The 19,975-nt window shown below is 35.0% G+C and overlaps 1 protein-coding gene across 1 annotated transcript; it reads left to right on the forward strand.

The window, feature by feature from the left end:
* The first annotated feature begins 1,457 nt into the window (after window positions 1-1,457).
* Window positions 1,458-16,822, forward strand: wdr20b (WD repeat domain 20b). The gene is made up of 4 exons (XM_056480649.1): window positions 1,458-1,718; window positions 4,975-5,156; window positions 6,844-8,074; window positions 11,209-16,822. The coding sequence occupies exons 1-4, from the start codon at window positions 1,470-1,472 to the stop codon at window positions 11,260-11,262; spliced, it is 1,716 nt and encodes a 571-aa protein (XP_056336624.1). The 5' UTR covers window positions 1,458-1,469; the 3' UTR covers window positions 11,263-16,822.
* The last annotated feature ends 3,153 nt before the right edge of the window (window positions 16,823-19,975 follow it).

Genomic DNA, 19,975 nt, shown 5'->3' on the forward strand with positions numbered 1-19,975 from the left:
AGAAGCACTAAAATAGACATGGTTATGTATATCTTAATAAAAAATGTATATGTACAAATGAAACTACTACATTATGTAATAGAGATAAGAGTTAAACAACAAACATTTATACAACATCATTAAGATGGCAGGCACATATGGTAACATGCTGTGTAGGTTCATGCTAATAAGACTGATAACACGTCTGATGCTCTATAAACCAGATTTTTAAATGTTTTGATAACACATTGAATTATTCTCTGATGCTGCCAGGGACCGAGTTCCACTCCTCTGCAGCTGTAACTGAAAAGGTACCTTGCCCAAAGGCACTTTTCTGGATTGGGACCATACAGTCTCCTCGGGCTGCCTCTCTTGTGGTGTTCCTGATGTTTACAAACTGACTGAGCAGTGGAGATGACAGACCATGAATGATTTTATACATCAGACTAATGTTTGAATCCTTCATGACATTTTCCCAGCTTAACAGTTAATGTAAAATGTTACAGTGATGATGTCTTAGAGGCTTCTTATCCAGTATTTTAATTGTCTGTTTGTGTAGTGACTCTATGGGTTTTAGTGTTGTTTTGTTTGCCTGTGACCATATTGTTAGACAGTAGGTTAAATGTGAAAAAATCATTGAGTGCATGAATATTTTAGCTGCCTGCAGTGATCAGTGTGACCTTATGAACCGGAAATGAGACATATTAAAATTGACAGCTTTTTAATTTGCAATTTAAAAGTTAATTTTGAGTCAATTCCAGCACAGCAGATGCCCTTCCAGCCACAACCCAGTACTGGGAAACACTCATACACACTTGCATTCACACATGCATTTATACACTAGGGCCAATTTAGTTTATCTATTCACCCATACTGCATGTTTTTGGGGGAAACCGGTTATTTACCTACCTAGTGAAACTAAAACGTAGATGTAATGGGTACTTTTTACTTAGCCTAAGTACTTTTTTGAGGTCGTACTTCTTTTCTTGAGAACAAAGGTGTAATCAGTACTTCAACTTTTACGAGAGTCATTTTAAACATGAGTATCTGTGCTTCTACTTGAGTAGAGGATGTGTGTACTTTTGCCATCTCTGGAAACACACTTGAAGAAAGTGTTGAGTTTTTCAAGCAATGATCTAAAGAAACTTAATGTTTGAAGGGGATAGATAAAAGTACCTTAATTTAGTGATGTGTTCAGGCATGTTTGAAGCGAAGTTATTTTATTTGTGCGTGTGTGTGTGTGCGTGTGTGTGTGACGTAAAGCCAGAAATCTGAGACATGTCATTATTGTGTGGTTTAAAGACAGAAATCTGAGAAATAAAGTGACAATGACCTATTAATTTGTGTCGATGAAATATTCAAATGTTTTATTTCTAATGTGTAAATGAGATTAAAACGTGCTCTCAACGTACCTACGTGAACGCGCGCTGAGGAGGAGGCGCGCGCGCATGCTCGTGCACCCAGCAGCGGAATGAATACTAATATCCAAGATGGCGGCGGAGGGAGGAGGGAAGGAGGCGAACGAGATCAAAACTCAATTCAGCACACGCGAGGGCGTTTATAAACTCCTGCCGAACTCCGAATATAGCCGTCCGAACCGCGTGCCTTTCAACTCGCAGGGCTCAAATCCGGTTAAAGTGTCGTTTGTGAACGTAAACGACCAGTCCGGTAACGGCGAGAGAATCTGTTTCAATGTGGGCCGAGAGCTTTACTTTTACATTTATAAAGGCGTCAAGAAGGTAAACACATGACAGCTACTGCAGCTCTGACTTTAGCTTTACTTCAGTTTAATACTGTAAAAAACACACTTTTTTATCAGTATTCTGACTTTGGTTTGATGTGAGCTGTTTACACTTAAGTTTCATGTAATTTCAGTGTGAAACAGTGTAATATTGAGATATGAATGCGGTTTGAGACTTGATGCGTTATTGTGTATATCAGTGTGAACCGTTTGTTGCCATTGTTGTTTTGGTTTTTATTTATTGTTGTTTTAATGATGAAGTACATTGTGTTGACATTTATGTTTACATTTAGAGTTCAAATGTGTGTAAAGTAGCTGCTGTGGCTCTGACTTTAGCTTTACTTCCGTTTAATACTGTATGAAACACTTTTTTTATCAGTATTCTGACTTTGGTTTGATGTGAGCTGTTTACACTTAAGTTTCATGTAATTTCAGTGTGAAACAGTGTAATGTTGAGTTATGAATGCGGTTTGAGACTTGTTGCGTTATTGTGTATATCAGTGTGAACCGTTTGTTGCCATTGTTGTTGTTTTGGTTTTTATTTATTGTTGTTTTAATGATGAAGTACATTGTGTTGCCCTTTATGTTTACATTTAGATTTCAGATGTGTGTAAAGTAGCTGCTGTGGCTCTGACTTTAGCTTTACTTCCGTTTAATACTGTATGAAACACTTTTTTTAGCAGTATTCTGACTTTGGTTTGATGTGAGCTGTTTATACTTAAGTTTCATATTAATTCAGTGTGAAACGGTGTAATGTTGAGATATGAATGCGGTTTGAGACCTGTTGTGTTATTGTGTAATTCAGTGGGAACAGTTTGTTGCCATTGTTGTTGTTTTGGTTTTTATTTATTGTTGTTTTAATGATAAATTACATTGTGTTGACCTTTATGTTTACATTTAGAGTCCAGATGTTGTGTGTAAAGTAGCTGCTGTGGCTCTGACTTTAGCTTTACTTCAGTTTAAAACTGTATGAAACTCTTTTTTTTTTTTTAGCAGTATTTTTACTTTAGTTTGATGTGAGCTGTTTATACTTAAATTTCTCATTAATTCAGTGTGAAACAGTGTAATGTTGAGTTATGAATGCGGTTTGAGACCTGTTGCATTCAGTGTATTTCTGACTTTAGCTTTACTTAAGTTAATTATTGCATACAACACTTTTTTTTGCAGTATTCTGACTTTGGTTCGATGTGAGCTGTTTACACTTAAGTTACATGTAAATTCATTGTGAAACAGTTTAATATTGAGATATGAATGCGGTTTGAGACTTGTTGCGTTATTGTGGAATTCAGTGTGAACAGTTTGCTGTCATTTTTTTTTTTTGGTTTTGATTTTTTTTGTGTGTGTGTGTTTTTTTTTTTTTTTTTAAAGATGAAGTAGATTGTTGACCTTTATGTTTACATTTTAGAGTCCAGATGTTATCAGAATTTGCGTAAAGTAGTTGCCGTAGCTCTGAATTTACCTTTACATGAGTTTAATTCTGTATAAACACACTTTTTTGCAGTACTCTGACTTTGGTTTTAATTAAACTGTTTACACTTAAGTTTCATGTAATTTCAGTGTGAAACAGTTTAATATTGAGATATGAATGCGGTTTAAGACTTGTTGCGTTATTGTGGAATTCAGTGTGAACAGTTTGCAGTCATTGTTGTTTTGTTTTTGATTTTTGATTTTTTTTTAAGATGAGGTACATTGTTGACCTTTATGTTTACATTTTAGAGTCCAGATGTTATCATAATTTGCGTAAAGTAGCTGCTCTGGCTCAGAATTTACCTTTACTTGAGTTTAATTCTGTATAAACACACTTTTTAAGCAGTCTTCTGACTTTGGTTTGAGTTGAACTGTTTACACTTAAGTTACATGTAAATTCAGTGTGAAACAGTTTAATATTGAGATATGAATACGGTTTGAGACTTGTTGCGTAATTGTGTAATTTGGTGTAAACAGTTTGCAGTCATTGTTGTTTTGGTTTTGATTTATTGTTGTTTTAATGATGAAGTACATTGTGTTGTCCGTTATATTTACATTTAGAGTCCAGATGTTGTGTGTAAAGTAGCTGCTGCAGCTCTGAATTTACCTTTACTTCAGTTTAATACTGTATAAAACACTTTTTTGCAGTATTCTGACTTTGATTTAATATAAGCTGTTTATACTTAAGTTTAAATTGAATGTGGTTTGAGACCTGTTGGTTCAGTGTATTTCTGACTTTAGCTTTACTACTGTTAATTATTGCATACAACACTCTCTTTTTATTAGTGTTCTGACTTTGGTTTGATGTGAGCTGTTTATACTTAAGTTTCATGTAATTTCAGTGTGAAACAGTGTAATGTTAAGTTATGAATGTGGTTTGAGACCTGTTGCGTTATTGTGGAATTCAGTGTGAACAGTTTGCTGACATTGTTGTTTTGGTTCAGATTTATTATTGTTTTAATGTTGAAGTGCATTATGTTGACCTTTATGTTTATATTTAGAGTTCTGATGTTATCAGAATTAGAGTTATCCTTAAAGTATTAAATCGAGGAAAAGTTGGTTTTCACATTGGTAATCACATTTAAGTTTTATTTTACACTAATAGTGGATTCAGTTTACTGCAAATTTACATCTGTTGTATATCATTGCAGTAGTTCAAACAACAGTGTAAAGCGCATTAAAAATGTGCACGCAATTCTGGAGTGAGTCATTTTTATACAGTTAAAGTCAAAGTTATTCGCACTCCTGTGAATTTCTTTCCTTTTTGAAATATTTTCCAAATGATGTTTAACATACATAGGATTTTTCACAGTATTTCTTATAATATTTTTTCTTCTGCAGAAAGTCTTATTTGTTTTATTTTGGCTAGAATAAAATCAGTTTTAGTTGTTTTAAACTCATTTTAAGGTCAATATTATTAGCCCCCTTAAGCAATATTAGTGTTGGATTGTCTCCAGAACAAACCACTGTTATACAATGACTTGCCTAATTACCCTAACTTTACTCTAATTACCCTAGTTAAGCCTTTAAATGTCACTTTAAGCTGAATACTAGTGTCTTGAAGAATATCTAGTCTAATATTATTTACTGTCATCATGACAAAGAGAAAATAAATCAGTTATTAGAGATGAGTTATTAAAACTATTATGATTAGAAATGTGCTGAAGAAATCTGCTCTCAGTTAAACAGAAATTGAGGAAATAAATATACAGGAGGGCTGATAATTGAGATCAGCCAGGTGATTATAAATCGATTCATGCATTATTATTTATTTTTGCTTTGTCCAGGCGGCGGACTTGAGCAAACCCATAGACAAGCGTATTTATAAAGGAACTCTTCCCACATGTCACGACTCTAATGCGCTGACGGCCACGGCAGAGAGCGTCTCACTGTTAGTGGGCTTTTCTGCAGGACAAGTGCAGCTCATCGACCCCATCAAGAAGGAGACCAGCAAACTTTTAATGAAGACGTGAGTCCTGTGTGTGTTTATTATTTCACCTGCATTATTTCATTCAGCTGGGAAATCGGCTATCTGAACAACACTGCAGCAAATCCGTTTCTTACTTAATTCTTCTTGATTCTAGTCCAAATATCTAAACATTCTTAATTCAAGAAGCATTTTCTAGACAAGGAACAAAACACCTCTCTTTTCTTTTCAGAAATAATGAGTCAAAATTAAGTAAATGTTTCCTTAAAACAAGCAAAGTAATCTGCCAGTGGGGTAAGAAAAATAATTGTATGTCAAAATAAAAAACAAGATTATTTTGCTCACCTCATTGGCAGATTATTTTGCTTGTTTTAAGGAAAGATTTACTTAATTTTGACTCATTATTTCTGAAAAGAAAAGAGCAGTGTTTTGTTCCTTGTCTAGAAAATGCTTCTTGAATTAAGAATGTTTAGATATTTGGACTAGAAACAAGACAAAAACTCTAAGTACGGTTGTCACGATACTGGTGCTCGATATTAATCGGTACTGTAGTTTTAAAAACGTCCATTTCCCACTAACATTTGAGAGCTAATGAGCACGTTCATAAACAGCGCTGATTTGCCATTGTGTTCACGTGCTCAAGAGAAATGACTGTGATTGGCCGTGAAGGTCATCGGTTCTCCGAACTCACTTCTGTTTACTCAGTGTAACCACAGATATAGGGACACTGGATCTTTTTAAAGCCGAAATTCATCAGCGGATCGCATCTATGTCAGCTTATAAACAGACCAGCTGATCGTCGCGGCTTTAAAACGCTCCAGTGCCAAGAAATGCATTTGCTTTACATTGCAGTGCAGTGTAGGCGTAATGTTAATTAAATTGCATTACAAAAACTAATTATATTATGTTTGTTTTCTTGTTGGTGAAGATGCTCAATTTAATTTAGTATTTTCCCAAAGTACATCAATTACATTATGCATTAAATAAGAAATGTGAATCTATTTGATGTTAATATTAAAAAAATATTATATAACAACCAGTCTGTGATCAAACCAGAGGCTATATATATATATATATATACACATTATTTATTTATATATTATTTATTTATTATTATTTATATTTGTTTATTTAACAGGGACAATACGCATGGCTAAAAGTTTAGGTGTTGAATGTGCAAAATTATATTTAAAATTAATAATTATATTATATCATAGTTAGACATTTTATCTCTTTTTTATATATCATAAAATTTGTAATAACCAAATAATAAATTAATGATTCATTTAAAGATTTTATTTTAAGCATGCTATATTTAATATTTTTATATAATTTACAAAAATAATTTAATCATTTGTTATAAAACAACATCCATTTAAAAATAATTACCATCTTTTGTAATTATATTTTAATCTCATTTTAATGTAACAAACACTATTTTATGATCTTCAAAACATCTTCAAAAATAAGTTTTTTATAAAACAGCAGTAATTGTTTATTTTCTTCTTCACCTTTTCACTTTCTCAGAAATAAAAAACGAAGTATTAAATTTCAGGCTTTTACGTTAAATGTTATACTTTTAGAAAAAATGCATCATTTAAACTTTTATACAAGTTAAGTCTTTTATTTCAGGCTTTTATGTTAAATATTATATTTAAAAATTATCATTTAAACTTTTGTGTATGTGGCTTGTTTAGTGACTCGTTTGTTCGTGTGTGTTCAATCAGAGACTCATAGACAAGTCTGCGGTGACGTGTCTGAAGTGGATCCCAGGATCTGAGAATCTGTTCCTGGTGTCGCACAGCAGCGGATGTTTATACCTGTACAACGTGGAGCACACTTGCGGAACCACTTCACCGCATTACCAGCTCCTGAAGCAGGGCGAGAGCTACGCCGTCCACACTGGCAAGAGCAAATCCGCCCGCAATCCCCTGCTGCGCTGGACGGTCAGCGAGGGTGCGGTCAACGAATTTGCATTTTCGCCCGACGGAAAGTTTCTAGCGTGCGCCGGACAGGACGGATTCCTGCGCGTTTTCTGCTTTGATTCTGCCGAACTTCATGGCACCATGAAAAGCTACTTCGGCGGGCTGTTGTGTGTGTGCTGGAGCCCTGATGGACGATACATCGTAACTGGCGGTGAAGACGATTTAGTGACAGTTTGGTCATTTTCAGACTCTCGCGTCATCGCTCGCGGACGTGGACATAAATCGTGGGTTAGTGTAGTGTCGTTTGACCACTGCATCACTAGCGTTCAGGACTGTGATGCGGAATTCAGTGGAAGCGATGAAGATTTTCAGCTGCAGTTCAACGGAAATCGTGAACGCGCAAATAGCGCACAGTCTAGAATATCGAAACGAAACTCTACAGATGGCCGGAGCGTGACTTACCGGTTTGGTTCGGTTGGTCAAGACACGCAAATGTGCTTGTGGGATTTAACGGAAGATATTCTGTTTCCTCTAACGAGAACTAGAACTCAAACTAACGTCACGAACGCGGAAACGACGACGCTCGGTGCTAATGGGAATAATAGCGCAAATTCTCCATTACCACGTTCGAATAGTTTACCACAGTCATCTGGTAACAGTCCGATCGCTCATAAACCACAGAGTATCGTAGATAGCGCTTTAATCGCGACTGGGGTGAGTAAATTCGCAACGCTAGCTCTGCACGAAGCGAGAAAGGAGAAGGAGCATAAGCGCAATCATAGCATAAGCTACATTAGCAACAAGAGCAGCGACAAGCTGAATCAGCTAATAGGCTCACGCGGCGGTAAATCGGACGGGTGTAAGACGCTGGGAACCATGCAGTGTCCACGCATGGAGGAGATCCCGCTACTGGAGCCGCTTATCTGCAAGAAAATCTCCCACGAGCGGCTCACAGTTCTGATCTTCCTGGAGGACTGTCTGGTCACGGCCTGTCAGGAGGGATTCGTCTGCACGTGGGCGAGACCTGGAAAACTGGTGAGTTTATTCTGTCATGACTGTTGTGGCAAAAATTGCATAAGAGCACCTCATGCTAAGTTTACAATAGATGACAATGGTGTTTTATCAGCAATTAAAAAAATCTATTTTTTAATGTAATTGTCATACTAAATAAATAAACAAACAGGTAATATAAAAATAAATATGTGTTCTTGTTCAAATAAAATAAAATCTAATAAAAATACGAAAGCATGAGGTGTGATCATAGTCATGCATTTACATTAGGGCTGAACAATATCGTTTCAGCATCAATATCGCAGTGTGTATGTGAATCCATAATAGTCACATAGCAAGATTAGATTATTTATTAAAGATTAAAAGTAAATATATAATTATTTTAAAATATTTATACAATGATGATCATGTTATTTTATGTTTGATCAATTTCTGTACCTGAATACTGTCAGACGTTTCAGAAAACTGTCCCTGAAAACTTTTATATTTGCTCTGTTGTATTTATATATGTTTGTAATTTATTATGATTTTTGCACTCCATAGAAAAAGACTTGATCATCCTAGTCGATCTAAATGAAGGAATTATTTCCAAATAGAGCTATTCAAATCATCTGGTAAAAATTTATTCATATCACAATCTGTATCGCAGAAAACAAAATATCGCAATGTCAGATTTTTCCAATATTGTGCAGCCCTGATTTTCATAGCAAGCGCAGAGTAGCGCATTGCAATTACGGCTGCATAATACTATAAAAAATGTGCGATAATGTTTAGTATTGTGATAATGATATTTCTAACGATATAGCTACATTATTTACACAGAAAAACAAAAGAAAAGTAACGCATTGCAATTAAGGCTGCACAATACTGGGAAAGTATGTGATATTGGTTAGTACTGCAGTAATGATATTACGATATAGCTACAACATTTACATAGAAATACAATAGAAAAGTAGCGCATTGCAATTAGAGTTGCACCATACTGGGAAAATATGTGATTGCTGAGTGTTGCGATAACGATATTTCTTACGACATTATAACGATATATAACTTTGAAAAAGTGCTATTTTGTCAGCAATTAAATTTTTGTTTTATTTGTATAATAATCATATTAAAATACATTGGTACGGGATATATTTCTGAGCCAATTAAGTGTAAAAACAAAGTTGTGAGTGAGCGTATCAGTCATGCATGTACATAGAAAAGTAGTGCATTGCAATTACGGCTGCACGATACTGTAAAAAATATGCAATATTGTTTAGTATTGCGATAATGGTATTACAATATAGCTACAATATTTACACAGAAAAACAATAGAAACGTAGTGCATTGCAATTAGAGTTGGACGATACTGGGAAAATATGTGCTATTGTTGCTGAGTGTTGCGATAACGATATTTCTTATGATATAACGATTTTAACATTTTGTCAGTAATTAAATTTTTGTTTTATTTATGTAATGATCATACTAAAATAAACTGGTAATATATATTTTTCTGAACTAATAAATCCTAAAAGGAAGTTGTGATCGAAATAGTCATGCATGTACATAGAAAAGTAGCGCATTACAATTAGCGCTGCACATATATGTGAAATTGGTTAGTATTGCGGTAATGATATTACAATATAACTACAACATTTACATAGAAATACAATAGAAAAGTAGTGCATTGGAATTAGAGTTGCACCATACTGGAAAAATATGTGATCTTGCGATAACAATATTTCTTACGATATTATAAGATATAATGTTTTGTCAGCAAATTAAATTTTCTTTTTTTTATGTAATGATCATACTAAAATAAATTGGTAATGGATATATATATCTGAGCCAATTAAGCCAAAAAACGAAGTTGTGAGCGTAACAGTCATGCATATACATAGAAAAGTAGTGCATTACAATTACAGCTGCATGATACTGCATGCGAAAAATGTTATTTGGTATTGCGCCAATGACATTTCTTACAATATAGCTACAATATTTACACAGAAAAACAATAGAAAGGTTGCACATTGCAATTAGAGTTGCACGATACTGGAAAAATATGTGATCTTACATTTACGCTTTCATTTAGTCATTTAGCAGACGCTTTTATCCAAAGCGACTTACAAATGAGGACAAGGAAGCAATTTACACAACTATAAGAGCAGCAGTGAATAAGTGCTATAGACAAGTTTCAGGTGTGTAAAGTCTAAGAAGCAAAGCATTAGAAATGTTTTTTTTGTTTTTTTTTTATCGTTATCTTGCGATCATGATATTTCTCACGATATTATAACGATATACTATTTTGTCAGTAAATTAAATTTTCTTTTATTTATGTAATGATCATACTAAAATAAACTGGTAATATATATTATTCTGAGCTAATAAAATCTAAAAAGGAAGTTGTGATCGAAATAGTCATGCATGTACATAGAAAAGTAGCGCATTACTATTAGGGCTGCACGATACTGGAAAAATATGCGATGTTGTTTAGTATTGCAATAATGATACTTATGATATAGCTACATTATTTAAATAGAAAAACAATAGAAAAGTAGCGCTTTACAATTAGAGTTACACGATACAGGGGAAATATGTGATATTGTTGCTGAGTGTTGAGATAACGATATTTGTTACGATATTATAACGATATATAACTTACAGTGTTATTTTGTCAGCAATTAAATTTTAGTTTCATTTATGTAATGATCATACTAAAATAAACTGGTAATTTATATTTTTCTGAGCCAATAAAATCTAAAATGAAGTTGTGTTCGTAATAGTCAAGAATGTATAGCTACTATATTTACATAGAAAAACAATAGCAAAGTAGCGCGTTGCAATTAGAGCTGTTAAGTGTTGCGATAATGATATTTCTTATGATATAACTTTAAAAAAAGCGTTTTATCAGCAATTTAACAAATCATGTTTTATTTATGTTATGATCATACTAAAACAGGTAATGGGTGTTTTCCTCACGATTGTAATAGTCATGCGTTTACATGGAAAAACAATAGAAATGTAGAGCATTGCATTGGAAAAAAGCATTCTGTGTGAATGACTCCTGATGCATCCTCTATGTGTTAGCCGATCCGCTGTAAATCTGTCATTTACCCAGTGTAAACAGAGGTGTGTTCAGATCAGTAACACGCTAATAATCTTCTTCTTCTGTTCAGGGTTTGTTGTCGTCCCAGAACCCGACCAACTCTCCCAGCGGGACAGTCGTATAGCCAAAAACTGAGTCCATCCGGACGCATTCAGATCACTGTTCACACTCGCATCCAGAGCAGATTTCACCGTTAAATCAACCCAGAGGGAAACAAATGCAGCAATGCTCGGTTTTCTTCACAATTAAAGGGATAGTTCACAAAAAAAATGGAAATTTACAGTTCGTTTACTTGCCTTCCAGTCATTGACGATGCTTTTTTTTAATTCAGCAGAACTTTAAAGAGGATTTATAGCTCTGTTTGTGATCCATGATGATTCTTGTAATGTAAGTCAGTGGTTACCAGCTTTCTAGATTAAATTGAACACATAATAACAAGTCCACATCACTTCCTCTAACTCCACGGGTCCGTTCTTCATACGTGGATTACTCAGTTAGCTGTATTTGGATATTGACGATTTGACACGATCCAGGATTGTTTAGTTCTTCAAAACTCATCTGAGACTTGTTGTCGTAGCAACAGTTCTGGTAGCTCAAACCTGCTCGGAAGCAGGCTATTTTCATATAAACAGGATTAGATGGGGTCATTTCGAGCAAAGGTATTACTAAAAGTATGCAGCGAATTCTGATATTTTCTCACAGTAGTTATATAGTAAATAGTAAATATATATTTTTAACTATGTATAAAAAGTAAAAAAATATATGTTAATAAAACTTCAATCTCCACTCCAAAATAAAAGTACAAAGACTGCCACCTGGTGGTTCAAAGAGAACATTTATTGATATGAACTTTTTAGATACAAACTCACATGCACAATTTTCCACTTCTTTTTCTAAAAGGATAATAATATATGCAGTCATGCACGTGTTTTGACCGCTAATATACCAGTGATTTGATGCTTTGCAAAGGTTGCAGACACCTTTACCGATATCAAAATGCTTTTTTGATGCAAAATTAATGTATACAGTTATTCCTTACGTCGATTAAAAAAACTTGAGTAGGCCTAGGCTACTATAAAGAAAATCTTCTCTAAATGTTGAACTACATTGATATGCATTGAAATACATGATGAATACTCTTGACAGATGAGAGTGTAAAGCATGCAGTTCACAACAGATGTGTAAAGTTATTGCGGATCATATTTAACAAACCGTTTACTGATAATTTGATGTCATTTTGCTCACATGGATAATTAAATATTAATCAGATGATGTCATTACGCTGCTGTGCCGTCAGCCAATCATTGCATTGCTGATCATGATATAGAGGATCGATAGATCTGTCCTTCACAACACACGCATCTGTCTGTCTGTCTGTCTGTCTATCCTTTTGTACATGTATCTATCTGTCAGTCTGTCTGTCCGTCCATCCATCCATCCATCCATTCATTCGTATATGTACAGTATCTATCAATCTGTGTCTATCTATCCATCCATCCGCCTATATATATATATCCATCCATTCTGCGATCCATATATATATTCGTCTGTCCGTCCATGTAGCCTTACGTCTATATGTCCATATATCCATCCATTCGTATATGTGTCTGTCTGTCTGTCTGTCTGTCTGTCTGTCTGTCTGTCTGTCTGTCTGTCTGTCTGTCTATCTATCTATCTATCTATCTATCTATCTATCTATCTATTTATCTATTTATCGATCTATCTATCTATCTATCTATTTATTTATCTATCTATCCATCCATCCATATGTTTCTCTGTCTGTTTGTCCATCCATGCATCCATCTGTATATGTCTATTCATCTGTCCATCCGTCTGTCTATTATCTATATAATATTGTAAATAATGTAGATTTTCTTGCACAGACTGACCATTTCTCTTCATAAAGGCTCAGAGTTTGATCAGGAGCCACAGGGAGTGATGTGGACGTGCTGTTATGTGTTTAATTGAATCTAAAAAAACAGGTAACCACTGACTGACATTATAAGAATCACCAAACGCCACAGTCAGCTAAAAATCTTCTTTAATTCACAGCTGAAGAGAAAAGTCACCTACATCTTGGATGACTTGAAGTAGAGTAAAATAACTGAATTATTAATTATTAAATAACTAAAATGTTCATTTTTGGCCCTCAGTTTAAAGGGTGACACTTTAGTTTGAGTCACAATTCACACTATTAACTACAAACTCATTGCCTGCCTATTATTAATTAAGATATTAACTGTTTGTTAGCACTTATAAAGTATATTATTCTACATCCTCAATACTAAAACCCATCTACTACCTTACTAACTATCAATAAGCAGATAATTAGTAGACTATTGTGCTAAAAGTGGTTTGTGATTAGCGTGAATTGTACATTAAATGAAAGTGTTGCCATTTAAATTAATGTATAGATGTTTCTGTCTGCCACGGGTTAATACAATTAACATTTTTCCTTCAATTCAGCAATAATTGTGCAACAATTCAATTCATCTTTATTTCTGTAGCGCTTTTACAATGTAGATTGTGTCAAAGCAGCTTAACGTAGAAGTTCTAGTCAGTTGAAACTGTGCCAGTCCAGTTTTCAGAGTTCTGTTCAGTTCAGTGTGGTTTAATATTCACTGCTGAAAGTCCAAACGCTGAAGAGCAAATCCATCCATGCGCAGCTCTACAAGTCCCAAACCAAGCAAGCCGGTGGCGAGAAACAAACTTCACCGATTGACGAAAGTGAAGGAGAAAACTAGGAGAGAAACCAGGCTCAGTTGGGCACGACCATTTCTCCTCTGTCCAAACTTCCTGTGCAGAGCTGCAGTCCAGGCGCCGGAGGCTGGAGTTAACACTACTTTAATATCTTACATGAGCAAATGCATTTATTTATTATATATTTTCCCCATAACCTCTTTCAGTTAGTGTGAAATCTGAGTTAATATCTCACAATTTTAACGTTTGTTTTTATTTGTGCAATTCTGATAATTATTGTAATTAATTATGTTGTAGAAGAAAGCTTGCATAGAAGTGCAGTATATCCACCGTGTCTCAAAAAATCCAAGCAAATTAATTCTGTCAGAATTTCATCAAAATGCCTCCAACTTTAGCTTCCTTCAGCTTAGTTCCATTATTTATCAGGGGTCGCCACAGCGGAATGAACTACTAACTATTCCCGCAAATGTTTTACACAGCGGATACTCTACGGCCAATTTAGTTGATCAATTCCCCTATAGCGCATGTGTTTGGACTGTGGGGGACACCGGAGCACCTGGAGGAAACCCACGACAACATGGGGAGAAGTACCGATTCCTTCTCATGGTGATCGGCCGAGACCGAGTACCGATTCCTTGTCATGGTGATCGGCCGAGATCGAGTACCGATTCCTTGTCATGGTGATCGGCTGATACCGAGTACCGATTCCCTGTCATGGTGATCGGCTGATATTGAGTACCGATTCCTTGTCATGGTGATCGGCTGATATTGAGTACCGTTTCCTTGTCATGGTGATCGGCTGATACCGAGTACCGATTCCCTGTCATGGTGATCGGCTGATATTGAGTACCGATTCCTTGTCATGGTGATCGGCTGATATCGAGTACCGATTCCTTGTCATGGTGATCGGCTGATATTGAGTACCGATTCCTTGTCATGGTGATCGGCTGATATTGAGTACCGTTTCCTTGTCATGGTGATCGGCTGATATTGAGTACCGATTCCTTGTCATGGTGATCGGCTGATATTGAGTACCGATTCCTTGTCATGGTGATCGGCTGATACCGAGTACCGATTCCCTGTCATGGTGATCGGCTGATATTGAGTACCGATTCCTTGTCATGGTGATCGGCTGATATTGAGTACCGTTTCCTTGTCATGGTGATCGGCTGATACCGAGTACCGATTCCCTGTCATGGTGATCGGCTGATATTGAGTACCGATTCCTTGTCATGGTGATCGGCTGATATCGAGTACCGATTCCTTGTCATGGTGATCGGCTGATATTGAGTACCGATTCCTTGTCATGGTGATCGGCTGATATTGAGTACCGTTTCCTTGTCATGGTGATCGGCTGATATTGAGTACCGATTCCTTGTCATGGTGATCGGCTGATATTGAGTACCGATTCCTTGTCATGGTGATCGGCCAATAAAGAGTACCGATTGCTTGTCATGGTGATCGGCCAATAAAGAGTACCGATTCCTTGTCATGGTGATCGGCTGATATTGAGTACCGATTCCTTGTCATGGTGATCGGCCGATATTGAGTACCGATTCCTTGTCATGGTGATCGGCCGAATATATATATTAAATATATTTAATATTTTTCTATAGCATATAAATTTGGCTTTACTAGTTTTTGGAGCATTATTATAAGTTATTTAGTTAGATAAGCTCCAGGTTTGGCTTCAGTAGTGACTAATCTAATGTATAGACCATTTTGAGGGATGTAAACAAAAACAATGGTCACAACGTATTTCCTGTTTCACATTTTTAATTTCTAGAGCTTCTGAGAATCCAAACAGAGCCACATATTGATCAATAATGTCATGATAGCTGTTGTTCCAGGTATGAAATAGTTTGATAACAATCAGGAAATGTTCATGGGCAAATGAGTGTACTTATATATGCTGAGCACTGAATATTATTGCTCGTTTTTTTGGAGACACGGTGTGTTATCAGTAGTACTATAATAAAATGTGTTGTGCCAATTCTTTAGATAAATACACAGGTCTGAACAGGGTAACTCTTCACTTCTAGTACATTTAAGCAAATTATTATTTTGCTAACACTTTAATATAAGCTTAAATTAAGTATTTACTACCATGAATAATACATTTATTACAGGATTTATTCATCTCTGTTAATGTTAGATAATAAAAATAGTCACGCATTGTTAGTTTAACTCGCAGTGCATTAACTAATGTTAACAAGCATTCATTAATATGTTAATAATGCACTAGTTAATGTTAAACTATGATTAATAAATGCTGTGCAAGTATTGTTCATGTTAGTAAATACATTAATGAAACCTAATAGTAAAGTGTGACCACTATTATTTAATGTTTTAATATTTCTCGACAGAGAATTGGGGAATAATCAAGAAAATATTGCCATAATTAAAACAAACACACATTTTTAATGGTAATCTGCTGTGAAATATGATGTTCTGAGTGTCTGCTGTTGAGTTCAGCATTTTCAGTAATTGTTCTCATTGTTTTGTTGATTTTCTTCTACTATATAGATAGATATAGTCATAGTTTGTGGATCACTGTCTAATCCTTCCTCTCTTCCACTGGAAAAACCAGCAGACTGTGTGTTTGTGGAGCTCTTTGGCACTGATTGTGTGTGTTTTTATTTTCTGTATATGTTGAAATCATGCTTCTGTTAAAGAGTCAAAGGAGAAAATCTTTTTTTGCACTAAATAACTGGATGAAAACGGCTTTATAAATGTGCAGAGGACTCGCTGGAAATGCTGTACGTGCATTAAAGAAGGAGACATCTCTTGGAAAATGTATTTTACTATTGTTTCAGATGAAACGGGTTATTGTACAGTGTGTAAATAGTGTAAATGACTGATTTATGATGGATTGAAATAATAATAATGACACGGGATAGGACACAGTTGTATTTCTAATACAGAGGAATTTATATAAATCTATATATATATATATATCTGAAATTAAAATGATGTTATGTTTACCTTTTGTCTCTGCTTGATCTTTCTTGATCGTGAGATTTATTTTCATTGTTAGATGTTTGTTTATGTGTGATGATTATATTTTATTTTCTGTCTGATCAAGATGTAGATACACATGCATGTCAATTTAACATTGCTTTTTATGTCGTTTTAACTTGTTATATTGAATGTGTATGACTTAACCATTGAAACATGGATATCATATTTTAATAAGTTACAATACCATAACACATTTGACATGCTCACACTTTATTGTGATGGTCTGTTTGTTGAATTAAGTTACACCGCATCTACATGCCAACTGATTCTCATTAGATTATAAGTAGACTGTTAGGGTTACTGTAAGTTGACATGTACTTGCAGAGTTTCTTCAGGTAAATGTCTGTTGAAGGAGCAGAATCAGCAGATATTAAGCAGACAGTTTACTAATACTCAAATGGACCATCAAATAAAGTGTTACCTTTGACATGTATAGAATCATCTACAATATATACACTAGCTGACAGTGGTCTTGTGGCCTATCCAAGTTTTAGGAACAGCAAATAATAACTGGACTTCTGGTTGATGATTTGGTGTCAGAAGTGGCTTAAATGAAAGGTAAAGGCCTCTAGATGAGGCTTATTTGAGCACAGTAATCTGATCATGTCTTGATGTTGACTGATTTGATTAGGACAGTGCGGTCTGACTCTGCTTAGACTAAAGTCTGCTCACTGAACCGTCAATAATGTCCAGTATAGAATATGTGCTCATGCTGCAGTGGAAACAGAATGAATATTGTGTCTGACTCCATCATGAGCTTGGAGGACTGCATCCATACATCTCTGACATGACTCAAATCACTGATTAATAAAGTCATCTGGAATGGTGAAGAAAGCCTTCTTGCAGGACTCCCAGAGTTCATCAAGACTCTTTGTGTTCATCTTCAACGCCTCCTCCTTCATCTTACCCCAGACGTGCTCAATAATGTTCATGTCTGGTGACTGGACTGGCCAATCCTGGAGCAGCTTGACCTTCTCCGCTCTCAGAGGATGTGGAGGCTGAAGTATGAGAAGGAGCGCTATCCTGCTGGAGAATTGTCCCTCTCCTGTGGTTTGTAATGTAATGGGCAGCACAAATGTCTTGATACCTCAGGCTGTTGATGTTGATCATCCACTCTGCAGATCTCTCGCACGCCCCCATACTGAATGAACCCCAAACCATGATGTCTCCTTCACCAAACTTGACTGATTTCTGTGAGAATCTTGGTCCATGTGGGTTCCAGTAGGTCTTCTGCAGTATTAGTGATGATTGAGATGCAGAACAGATGATTCAGCAGAGAAATCCACCTTCTGACACGTTTACACAGGATCAACTAGAAGTCGAGTTATTTGCTGCTCTTACAACTGAGATCCAGCACAAGACTTGTGTCAGGCAGTGTATACGTCATCTCTGCAGCACTAACTGTTCACGCTTGTGATTGTGAGTAATATTGATGCCTGCACTGATATAATTATATCTCCTCCAGCCTGTCATTTATTTCTCCCTATATAAATCGGGGTTGAGCTATATTATATCCATTATCACGCTGACATCTGAATGCGCCTGAGGCATTTGTCTTGTCTTGAATCTGAAAGGTCAGATGCTAAATGATTAATTAATGCTTTTATTTTGTAATGGGGAAGAAATTGCAGTGTATTCGGATCTGTTGGGGGTGTCACGGTGGCTTAGTGGTGTCTCACTGTGGCATCACAGCCAGAAGGTCGCTGGTTTGAGCCTCAGCTGGGTCAGTTGGTGTTTCTGTGTGGAGTTTGCATGTTCTCCCCGTGTTGGTGTGGGTTTCCTCTGGGTGTTCTGGTTTCCCCCACAGTCCAAACACATGCGCTATAGGGGAATTGATCAACACCAACTGACCCAGTCGGGACTCAAACCAGCGACCTTCTTGCTTCAGTGCGACATTTGACTTTTGAGAAATGAATATTATTATTATTAATAACAGGGTGGTTGTTAATGAATGTCACTAACACAAAAGGCCAACGACGTGTATTTAGAACTTTGCACTTCATTAAATTGTGCTTTATAAGGTTAATAAGGTGCCCTTTTTATTGATATTTGATGAGTCTTTACATGAATTAAATAGGGTTAATGCTAATATTTATCAAATTAATGTAGAAATTTAATAGATATTTGCATTAATTTAATGAGGTTAATTTAAGTTAATCTAAACTTTATTGATGTTTAATGGCTGTTTGTGCTCATTGAATTGGGTTAATGCAAGGTTTTATAAAATTGATGTATAGTTTTTCTGCATATTCATTAATCATGCATAATTGTGCTTTATACGGTTTATTAAAATATAGCTAAAATCTTATGGATATTTGCATTAATATATGATGGATATAATGCATACATTTATGTTTTTATGGATGTTTGCATTATTTTAATAAGGCTAATGCAAATATTTTAGAAAACAGTTATGTACATGTGGATATTTGCACTTATTTAATAGGGTTAAATAATATATCCATACAATTTAAGTAAACCTTTTTATTGATGTTTGATTGCTATTTGCATTCATTTATTAGGGTTAAAATGTATGTAGATTTAGATATTTGTATTCATTTAACTGGGTTATATAAAATATTCATAATATATAAATAATTTTTAATGGCTATTTGCATTATTTAATAGGGTTCATGAAAAATCTATAAAATGTATGTTTATATATATATATATGGATATTTGCCTTCATTTAATATGGTTAAATAAAATATCCATTAACTTTATGTAAACCTTTTATGGATATTTGATTTGCGTTAATTTAATAGGGTTAAAGCTAATTTTCATAAAATTGATGTATAGTTTTTATGGATATTTGCATTCATTTAATAGGGTTAATGCAAATACTGATAAAAAGTGTGTATGATTTTTATGAATATTTTCATTATTAATTTGGGTTAATGCAAATATCTATAGTTTTTATCATTTTGATGGATATTTGCATTATTTAATAGGGTTAATGCAAATATCCAATAATTGTATGTATAATTTTTATGTATATTTGCATTAATGCAATAGGGTTAATTCAAACATTTATAAAATGTGTGTATCATTTTAATATCCATAAAGTATTTCTAGTTTTTTAATGTATAACTCTTCTGGATATAAGCGATAATATA

This window comes from Danio aesculapii, chromosome 20 (assembly GCF_903798145.1).
Source record: "Danio aesculapii chromosome 20, fDanAes4.1, whole genome shotgun sequence".
NCBI classification, from domain to species: Eukaryota; Metazoa; Chordata; class Actinopteri; order Cypriniformes; family Danionidae; genus Danio; species Danio aesculapii.